At 43.1% G+C, this 11,172-nt stretch overlaps 1 protein-coding gene across 1 annotated transcript; it reads right to left on the reverse strand.

Annotated features, from left to right (window-relative positions):
- Positions 1–827: 827 nt before the first annotated feature.
- On the reverse strand, positions 828–4,630 carry LOC135565681 (ladderlectin-like). Its single transcript, XM_065013376.1, has 6 exons — positions 4,526–4,630; positions 3,248–3,335; positions 2,793–2,908; positions 2,289–2,480; positions 1,150–1,264; positions 828–1,033 (listed from the first exon to the last, which is right to left on the reverse strand). The coding sequence occupies exons 1-6, from the start codon at positions 4,538–4,540 to the stop codon at positions 963–965; spliced, it is 597 nt and encodes a 198-aa protein (XP_064869448.1). The 5' UTR covers positions 4,541–4,630; the 3' UTR covers positions 828–962.
- Between the last annotated feature and the right edge of the window lie 6,542 nt (positions 4,631–11,172).

An 11,172-nucleotide genomic window follows, 5' to 3' on the forward strand; every position in this document is an offset into this window, starting at 1 on the left:
ACCTCGGGAGGCTGAAGAAACTGCTTGTCACCAGAAACTCCCTTTTACAGATGCACAATCACCGCCTGGTACAGCAACTGCGCCGCCCACAACCGTAAGGCTCTCCAGAAGGTAGTGAGGTCTGCACAACGCATCACCGGGGGCAACCTACCTGCCCTCCAGGACACCTACACCACCCCATGTCACAGGAAGGCCAAAAAGATCAAGGACAACCTGTTCACCCCACTATCATCCAGAAGGCGAGGTCAGTACAGGTGCATCAAAGCGGGGACAGAGACTGACAACCAGCTTCTCTCTCAAGGCCATCACTGTTAAACAGCCATCACTAACACCTCTAGCCACTTTATATAATGTTTACATACCCGACATTACTCAGAGGTATATACACTGTACTCTAAACCATTTTCTGCATCTTGCCTATGCCGGTCGGCCATCCATATTTTTTATGTACATATGTGAAATTGTTAGATATTACTGCATGGTCAGAACTAGAAGCACAAGCATTTCTCGACACTCACATTAGCATCTGCTAACCATGTGTATGTGACAAATAAAATTGATAGGGAACAGATGGGGTAGGGAAATGTAACACTTAAAATTCACAGAAGGTGCTCTGACAACAGCATGATCATTTTCTACTTATTTTAAAGCTATATACACACTGTTCGTGGAGTAAGACAACTTTTTGGGTCCTAAGAGAATTCTATTCTTCAAGAAACAATGGATCAACAATATCAAAGAATTTAAATGCCCACTGAACAGACACCCAGACTGCATCTTCAAGAAACAAAGTGAAGCAATGTTAAATAACCACTCATGAGATTAAATACGTACACCCGTTTTATTGACAACAAGCTACAATAGTTACACAACAAGTCAAACATATTTTAACATGAAACATTTGCAGTTAGGATGCTGACACCAGAGTAGCATTTTTGGTTTCAATTGACAGTTTGAAGGATTCAACAGGTTCTTATGGAGCACACGGAGGGATAGCTGTCTCCACATGATTCATCGTTCCAGCCGTTTTCAGCTTAAGAGGAAACACGAAATAGAAATTACCTCTCGATGTACACACGAAAAGAGAAAAGTCACATTTATTTGTTAAACTTACTCAAAAAAAGTTTAATTTGATGAATGATAATGTACCTCCAAAGTTGATCTGAATACATGGCTCTCTGCGACCATTGTGGTTATTCGGCTCCCCTTCAGCCCAGCTCTCGTGATCAAATTTGGAGCCGTCACTCCAGAACCATAGCCTGTCCTGTGTGGAAGTAGTGAGATCTCAGTATCAAATGTTACATGTGCTTGCTGAACAATTTCTAAAATACAACACTCATGGTCTTTCCTCCAACAAAACGGTAAAAGCCACCACTACCAAAACGTGCAGACTGACACTGGAACTGTTGGGTGAAAAAAAATACACAAGTGTTGATACTACAACCACATTTCTAGAAATCCCAAAAATAGAAAAAGACAGCTAGTAAGTCGTTTCTGCGCCATAGCAAAGAGGAAGAGGCGAAGCGAGAAGGATAACTAAGCCCAAAATCTGCCTTCTCAAGCGGGTAGCGTTTTTCCTGGTCACCAAGCAACTCGTTTTTGTATGGCCGTCAATAAGATGTCGAATTTCATTAACGGAAAACATAATGGCTTATTTGAGCAAATATACGTTTTGTAATGCTTAGGTTGTTACGAGTACTGATACAAGTAGCACACATGACATGCCAGAAACTGAGAAAAAACATTTCTCTCGGAGTTGTGCCTGTCCCTCGAATCTGCCCGACATTGCAGACTCTTCACATCGTTAGAGGCCAATGGAGTATCTGGTTCATCTAATGGATCATCTGTGGCAATTGCTCTGGATATTTCGAGATGCTCAACTCAAATCTAGACCTACAACCAACAGTATTTCTTTTGCTTTTGCCAATGACTTCACACGAGGCATAGGTCACATGCCTAAATACTTAAAATCACATTAATATCAGTTTAAAGAGATGACATTGGGCCATGTTTACTTGAATAGTGTTTGGTTAAAAGGTAGGCAAGTAACTTCATGCCTACTGTGCCAAAGCAATTTACAGTTATTCAAATGGGAGTGTGGATATAATGGTAATTTCCTAATTCCACTTAGAACTCGAGTTGCGAATGTCAATCTTTCCTCTGCGGTACCTCAAACTGTGGTCATTACCAGCTGAGAAACTGGCGAGTTGATTACTCCTGGCACAGAGTTGTCTGACCAGTGTCTTAACACCTACTCCGAGCTGATGGTTTTATTAGTCTTAAGTCACCTTTTCCACATTTGCTTGAACAGCATCAAATCCGCCAATCCAGGTAAGAGGGAAACTGCCAGTCGCGATCAACACCACCGCCTGTACAAATTGGGACTCTTCATAGCTGTGCACAGATGCCAGGTTTGCGCCAAGGTACTTTACAGTGTTGTACACAGGCTTCAGTTTTTCTCCAAGTAACTGACAGTGGCGCTAGAGCAAGCAGTACACAGAGACAAAGACATGTCATAATGGAAGTATTAGTCAGTTGTCCAGTCTGAGAATTTGTCTTCTGGACTCTCAAATATAGGAATTAGTTCATCTCAGTCTTAACCCATGCCTTGAGGGTTCTAATATACAAGAGGGCCCAACTCCACACAATATTGAAAAGCCTATAGAAATTTGCAATTACAGCATATTAAGTAAGGGAGGTTCAGTATTTTACATGAGGCGCCTGTTAAAGGCCAAAGCACCTTAAAGTCAAAAAACTAAGTTGACTTCAATTGTAGAAAGCAAGCATTATACCTCTGCATTGGGCCATGTCCTTGCAGTTTTGACAAACATGAAGCAGCGCGAATTAAATTGGAACCAGCCTCTGGGGCATGGGTTTCTTCGGTCTGCTGCAAATGTCACCAAATCATCTGAAAGGAGAAGACAGGGAGGGTTCCGAAATTGCAGCAGACTTTAAAGGATAGTCCAGACTGACCCTTGCATCAAAAATAACATTTGGAGATCAGTCATGCCACACTACAACAAAATATACACAATCAATGATGTAAAGCACAAACTTATTCCACAGAGCACAGAGTGTCTACAGGTTTTCGCTCCTCCCTCGATTGATCAATTTAGGTCACTAATTAGTAAGGAACTCCCCTCACCTGGTTGTCTAGGTCTTCATTGAAAGGTAAGCCAACTGCAGATGCAAGAGACTCCGTGGAATGCGTTTGACACTCGTGATGTAGTGTGAGGCTGACTCTTACTTGCTATGCGCGCAGTCATTCTGTCGCCCAGTGTAAAGGCAGCGCCGAGAAGCAGTAGAAGGGTCAACATCGTCATGGTGATAGTCTCCTGAGACACACACACACGAGATAAGCCATCAGTGTTTCCCCAACCTCTCCTCGAGTACCCCAGCAAGTCCACTTAACACATTCAACTAATGAAGGGCTAAGGAATACCAGGTATCATCTCTTCCACCACAGAGTAGATTAGCCTGGCACACGGGAATAAGGAGAAGTCTATGCTCTTGGGTTCTCCCCAAAACAGCACCCTAGATAACTAACCCCGATGCATGGCACACCTAGTAAGTCACCTTTTTGCAAATGAAATTGGCTGGTAAAGTACATTTTTCTAGAGCAGGAGACGCAACTTGCCTGGCATGAGCTACCTTTTATTAATACACACGTCGCAAGCGACTTCTTTCAAATAGGCTCATTCTTCTCTGCCCTACAACTCTTCAGTGTACCGTTCTGGCAATAGACACAGTAAAATGAGTAATAAACTACTAAAGGGGCCCTATAAAAAAGCTGTGATTTTAAACCCCAAATTACAGCCATTTTCATAAATGTTCTCAGTTCAATTTCCTGGTTTGCCACTCAATTACAATTGGTAATGGAGAACAAAATGTAATGTTCTGAGTCCAAGGCAGTGCTTAAATCACATCAGAATACCATTTATTTTATGTCTGGAAGAAAAGTAACACATGAGAAAGCAATGTGTGGTCGAATGTGCCAGTCTAGCGATGGTTCTGTATTGCCAATTGCTGCTCATTTCATGGCAACGTTTGCAAATAACAATAGATACCATTTCTATACTTTTGACAAGTATACCTTGCAGTTAATACTTAGTTGTGAAAGAATCTGGCAACCCACTAGGCATCAACTGGCTACACAGGGAGTGAGCGACAAGGCAATATTGCTGGAAATTAATTGGCAGATATGGTTTTAAATGTGACGTTTTAAGCCAATAGTTGACTAACCAGAGGTGGGATAACGTCAAGTCGCGTTGATTTAGTAACTTGCAGTGTCTGATACTCGAGATTTGTTTGACAGTTGAACACGTGAAAAAAAAAAAATTTAAAATCTGAATTGTTTGGCAAACTACTATGACCTGTTGGAGACCCCTGCCCTATGTAACTAACGCACTACATTTGAATAGGGTCACATATGCCCGATGGGTCCTGGTCAAAAGTAGTGCACCACATAGATTACCATTTGGGATGAAAGCAGATACAGTACTAGATGACTATGTTGAACTCTCACCTGTAGTCTGGTCATGTCAGCGCTCTGTTTGTGAGTTGAGTTCTACTGTTTCCTGCTCTCCTTTTTTAAGGACCCATCCAGTCAGACCCCTCCCTCTCTCATCCTTTAACCGGTCAAATAATCAACTAATCATCAAGCTGTTATCATTTGAATCAGCTGTGTTGTGTTAGGGCAAAAACCAAAACGTATAGCCACGGGAAGAAGTTTGTTGGTGCAGGGTACTTTTAGTGAATGTTATTTTCAATTGGGGTGCTGGAAAAATATCTTTGACTGGCGCTCTATTGGTCCACTATTATAGCACAACTTTTGTGAAAATGTAACAAATCTATAAAAAGTTAACATATATACATATATACAGTACCAGTCAAAAGTTTGGACACACCTACTCATTCAAGGCTTTTTCTTTATTTTTACTATTTTCTTTGTAGAATAATAGTGAAGACCTCAAAACTGTGAAATAACACATATGGAATCATGAGGTAACCAAAAAAAGTGTTACACGAAACCAAATATATGTTAGATTCTTCAAAGTAGCCACCTTTAAACTTGATGACAGCTTTGTACACTCTTGGCCTTCTCTCAACCAGCTTCACCTGGTATGCTTTTCCAACATTCTTAAAGGAATTCCCACATATGTTGAGCACTTGTTTGCTGCTTTTCCTTAACTCTGCGGTCCAACTAATCCCAAACCATCTCAATTGGGTTGAGGTTGGGTGATTGTGGAGGCCAGGGCGGTCTGATGCAGCACTACATCACTCTACCTTATTGGTCAAACAGCCTGGAGGTATGTTGGGTCGTTGTCCTGTTGAAAAACAAATGATAGTCCCACTAAGCGCAAACCAGATGGGATGGTGTATCGCTGCAGAATGCTGTGGTAGCCATGCTGGTTAAGCGTGCCTTGAATTCTAAATAAAACACAGACAGTGTTACCAGCAAAGCACCATCACACCTCCTACTCCATGCTTCACGGTGGGAACCACATTTAAGTCATTTACATTACATTTAAGTCATTTAGCAGACGCTCTTATCCAGAGCGACTTACAAATTGGTGCGTTCACCTTAAGACATCCAGTGGAACAGCCACTTTACAATAGTGCATCTAAATCTTTTAAGGGGGGTGAGAAGGATTACTTTATCCTATCCTAGGTATTCCTGAAAGAGGTGGGGTTTCAGGTGTCTCCGGAAGGTGGTGATTGACTCCGCTGTCCTGGCGTCGTGAGGGAGTTTGTTCCACCATTGGGGGGCCAGAGCAGCGAACAGTTTTGACTGGGCTGCGCGGGAACTGTACTTCCTCAGTGGTAGGGAGGCGAGCAGGCCAGAGGTGGATGAACGCAGTGCCCTTGTTTGGGTGTAGGGCCTGATCAGAGCCTGGAGGTACTGAGGTGCCGTTCCCCTCACAGCTCCGTAGGCAAGCACCATGGTCTTGTAGCGGATGCGAGCTTCAACTGGAAGCCAGTGGAGAGAGCGGAGGAGCGGGGTGACGTGAGAGAACTTGGGAAGGTTGAACACCAGACGGGCTGCGGCGTTCTGGATGAGTTGTAGGGGTTTAATGGCACAGGCAGGGAGCCCAGCCAACAGCGAGTTGCAGTAATCCAGACGGGAGATGACAAGTGCCTGGATTAGGACCTGCGCTGCTTCCTGTGTGAGGCAGGGTCGTACTCTGCGGATGTTGTAGAGCATGAACCTACAAGAACGGGCCACCGCCTTGATGTTAGTTGAGAACGACAGGGTGTTGTTCAGGATCACGCCAAGGTTCTTAGCGCTCTGGGAGGAGGACACAATGGAGTTGTCAACCGTGATGGCGAGATCATGGAACGGGCAGTCCTTCCCCGGGAGGAAGAGCAGCTCCGTCTTGCCGAGGTTCAGCTTGAGGTGGTGATCCGTCATCCACACTGATATGTCTGCCACACATGCGGAGATCATTCGTTCACCTACTCTGCATCTCACAAAGACACACTAATCAGACCAAAGGACAGATCGCCACCGGTCTAATGTCCATTGCTCGTGTTTCTTGGCCCAAGCAAGTCTCTTGTTCTTATCGGTGTCCTTTAGGAGTGGTTTCTTTGCAGCAGTTTGACATGAAGGCCTGATTCACGCAGTCTCCTCTGAACAGTTGATGTTGAGATGTGTCTGTTACTTCAACTCTGTGAAGCATTTATTTGGGCTGCAATTTCTGAGGCTGGTAACTCTAATGAACTTATCCTCTGCAGCAGAGGTAACTCTGGGTCTTCCTTTCCTGTGGCGGTCCTCGGGAGAGCCAGTTTCATCATAGCGCTTGATGGTTTTTGCGACTGCAATTGAAGAAACTTTCAAAGTTCTTGAAATGTTCCGCATTGACTGACCTTCATGTCTTAAAGCAATTGTCATTTCTCTTTGCTTATTTGAGCTGTTCTTGTCAAATAAATGGACTTGGTCTTTTACCAAATAGGGCTATCTACTTTATACCACCCCTACCTTGCCACAACACAACCTCATGAATCTGGATAAGAGAATGCCAAGAGCGTGCAAAGCTGTCATGAAGGCAAAGGGTGGCTACTTTGAAGAATCTCAAATATAACATAGATTTTGATTTGTTTAACACTTTTTTGGTTACTACATGATTCCATATGTGTTATGTCATAGTTTTGATGTCGTCATTATTCTACAATGTAGAAAATAGTAGAGAATAAAGAAAACCCCTGGAATGAGTAGGTGTGTCCAAACTTTTGACTGCTACTATATATATGTATGCCCTTTACTTGTCAGTGTTCCAAATGGGGACCTTATTTGTATTTTTACCTAAACACGCAAACACCATCAGATAGAATTAATAGCAAGCAGTGCACTGGGTTAGTCAGATTTGATTAAATATAACAGAACAGATGAACTGGCGAGACACTAACTCTCATGGGATGGGTTGCCAAAAAGAACTAACTGAAAGCCACACTCCCAGATCTGTTTATGCTGTTCTGTCAATGCTATCACTGTTATGGTTTACAGCAAAAATGCAGTCAGTACAGTTGAAGTGCAGCTGATATTTTGATGCTTCTATATCCCTGGATATCACCTGCAGGAATAAGTTAAGCTTATTCCTACCCTGCTCCTGTATTTTTTTTTCCAAACATCGACCAGTAGCATTGAGATGATAGAATTTGCTTTTGGAAAAAGTTGAGGCTTTTTGACACTGGCTTGTGCGGGTCTTAGCAGAGCATGTGTATATGAGCATCAACAAGCCTTGTTACCATATACCCTTTGAGAATGAGTGAACAAATTGTTACTTCCCACAAACATATGTATCAGATTCCTTTTGGGAAATTCATTTGGGTAGTTTTCTTTGCACATTGGAGGACCCCTGCAAAACCAAGCGTGAGGTAATGGCAATGATGTCATGTGTGCTATCCACATCCTGGTGCTGAACTGTGAAACGTCATGCGGTGCTGAACAATTTGAATCAGCTTGGCTCGTGTCTTGTGGAATACTCTTTGATCAAAACTGATACATTAATGAAATCGTTGCACTAATGAATTATTTAGAAACTAGAATCTGATTAAGGGAAAGTTACACACTTTTTTCTGTGAGCGCAATCAACAACCTATTTGTGCATGCCCAACGGAATGAACATTGTGGTGCGGGGACTGCCATATTGTGTCATCATTTTGCCATAAGGGTTAGAGACATTTTTGCAGTTGTAAAGCTCATTTCCAGTAATTGTACACATTTTGCTATATGAGTGAGAGACTAATACATTCAATGGGGGCCTGTCATGCCAAATACTGTCCCCTACTGCATCACAATGAGATTCGAACAAGTATTAGCGTTCATTGCTATATCGACGGAGTGATTAGAATTTTGGAGATCACAGCCTAAATTGTGTTCTTTTCTTCGTCGCTATGCAAACAAGGCTGATTTCTGCGACAATTTCTCTGTTTAAACAAGCTTTGTTTAGCTTGTAACATGGAAACGTACATTCAAACTACTTTTTGGGGTACCTCGTCAACATTACAACATGAAATCCATGTCTTAAACGTTGCTACGTTTCGGGAAATGGCAAAGAAAACGTGTATTCTGCTTGACACATTCAAGTTGCTTACATTACAGATCACAAAGTAAGCTGATGTCCACTCCATTCAGATGTAAATCCTTTTGATTCAGTCACTGGCTTGTCTGGCTGTCATGTTTTTATTTAACCTGCCCTCATCTACACTGAAATAATATAATTTCAGTAGTCCTCTATTATGATTCACCCCCCCTCCCATTTAATACACCCTTGTGGTTGAATACATATATATCATCTGGTGTAGGTCCAAGGATACAACAATGAATAACCTGGAACAAATAAATACCATCAAAGGATACCTTACAGCTTCCAATAATGAACACCTTGTGAAACCCAACCTGTCAATATATTTTCATACATAAACTTTAATCGTTTTTGGTACAGTTGTGTCGTGATTTTTTCCCCACTGATTTTCTGTACACTCACATGGCAATCATAGATAAAATACTGAATTCTGGTTTGTGGAATATAGAGGAGGTGGTTGCTGTGTGGGTGGGAGGTTCTGCCTGTCCCTTGTTCTCAACAGGCAGCCAGTCTCGGAAGGGAGACTGCAAAGTCCAGGCACTGCTGCTCTCTTGAGAACAGGAGCAGAGTTAAAGGGAACAATGTAGGAGACAGACACATAAACAAGCAAACACACAGGTTACACTGAGAAAATGTCATGGACTGGTGCAGTGTTAGAAATGGGAGATATGTACTTCAACACTTTTGGAAGGTATAGCCTAACTGGTCCCACTCCGACTCAGAGCACAGCAAACCAAACTGATCCGAACTCACTGGTTCTGGTGGATGGGATACCTCCTGGGGGGCTCGGCCAGTCGATGGTCCTAAAGTCATTTGTAGAGGTAAATTGAAGAGGTACATTTTTTATACTACAATTTCTTGCTTTTCTCAAATGTCAACCAAAACTTTACTTAGTTTGTCTATCGAGCTTCCCTGAAGTGTAGGGCGTCAGGGCTACACTTCAGATCAGCATTAGGGAAACTAAAAGTAGCTTCGGGTTGTTTTGTATGCAAATAGTAAAAACGCTAAATAGTATAAAGTGAATATAAATATTCACTTTAACAGATGGTGACCCCAGCTAGGAGCAAAAGAGCAGAGAGGTTTTCCCCAGGTCTCGCCTTCCTTTCATCCTTTTCTCCTTCTGTTTCTCCTGCGCCTTGTCAAGTCTCACCTTGATTGATAACAGGAATAAATACAATCATATACATTTCATAGGAAGGTGGTCCTCGAAGGCGTTCTGATCTGGTTCAAAAACTTCCACCACATCAGGTGGGGTTTCAGGGATCTGAAAGTACGTTATACAAAAATTTGAAAGATTACAGTATATGCAATAACAATTGCATTGTTTACCTCAGTCAACAGCTGCGGCTCCCGTTTGTACTCGGTGGAGGCCTGGATTCTGCTGTTGTGTGCAAAGAGAGACTCACCTTCAGGTTGTTCTCACATCCTTCCTGGTACCAATCAAGGGACTTGCCCATGGCGGTCTTGAGGGTCTGGTTGGTCCAGTCCCCAAACCTGGAGGGGGTAGGAAAGCGATATTGAAATATGTCTAATTATGTACCATGGAAAAAACAAAAAGAAATTGTAAAAAAATAACCATTCCAGCGTTCATGACCTCGGTCACTCAAGATGACCGTGGGTGTTGATGTCCACCATCGCCTTGGAGGTGGCCTCGCCAGTCTCGTCCTTGATGGGTATCATACAAAACAAAAATCTATTTTTGGTTCCAAGCACCTTTAATGGTTCACAGAAGGGAATTTAGAGTTAAGCACGTACTCTTCTTTCCCTTACTGACCCTAATGGGTATTGCCTCCACCCACTTGGTAAAGTGACGGCCTTCAGTTCAATACCATGATCACGGTGATGTAATTATACTAGCTAGCTGTGCACGGAGGGAGTAAACACGTCACACTGCGCATCATGCGATTCCATATGTAATGCATTTCTAAAGCCCTTTTTAGGTCAGATTTCACACAAAGTGCTTCTACAGAAAACCAGCCTAGAACCCCAAACAGCAAGCAAAACAGATGTAGAAGCACGGTGATCCGCAGGCAGAACAGTTGAAACCAGTCCAATACATTTGGCTCTAATAAATTCCATCTTGTACTCACACGTCTATACCCAGCGAGAGTTTGGAAACGCAAAGCTACATTCTGGGATTCGAACCACCAAACGGCTGGCCCACTACTTGGTATGTGTTATTTCTTACATTGTTACCCCAGGAAATCTGAAGTTTTATTACATGCAGCCGGGAGGAACTATTGGATATAAGAGCAACGTCAACTCCCCAACATTACGACTTTCCCGAAACGGCTCCTCTGTTTGGTCCACCACCCAGGACAATGGATCGGATCCCAGCCGGCGACCCAAAACAACGGCGCCGTAGAAGGGGCAGACGGAGCGGTCTTCTGGTCAAATCGCGCACCGCTCCCGAGCATACTACTCGCCAATGTCCAGTCTCTTGACAACATGGTAGACGAAATCCGAGCAAGAGTCGGTACAGCCACCTGGTTTCTGCACGCATCGCGCCGACAGAAACAAACATCTCTCTGGCAAGAAGAAGGGCGGGGGTGTATGCCTTATGATTAACGAGACGTGGTGTGATCAT

Source organism: Oncorhynchus nerka, linkage group LG9b, assembly GCF_034236695.1.
Source record: "Oncorhynchus nerka isolate Pitt River linkage group LG9b, Oner_Uvic_2.0, whole genome shotgun sequence".
Taxonomy (NCBI): Eukaryota; Metazoa; Chordata; class Actinopteri; order Salmoniformes; family Salmonidae; genus Oncorhynchus; species Oncorhynchus nerka.

Excerpts from the sequence above, each read along its gene's own strand:
- LOC135565681 (XM_065013376.1), bottom strand. Across the intron at positions 2,909-3,247 it reads AATGACTGCGCGCATAGCAA|ATGATTTGGTGACATTTGCA; the intron begins GTAAGAGTCAGC and ends TTCTCCTTTCAG. Across the intron at positions 1,034-1,149 it reads TATTCAGATCAACTTTGGAG|CTGAAAACGGCTGGAACGAT; the intron begins GTACATTATCAT and ends TTTCCTCTTAAG.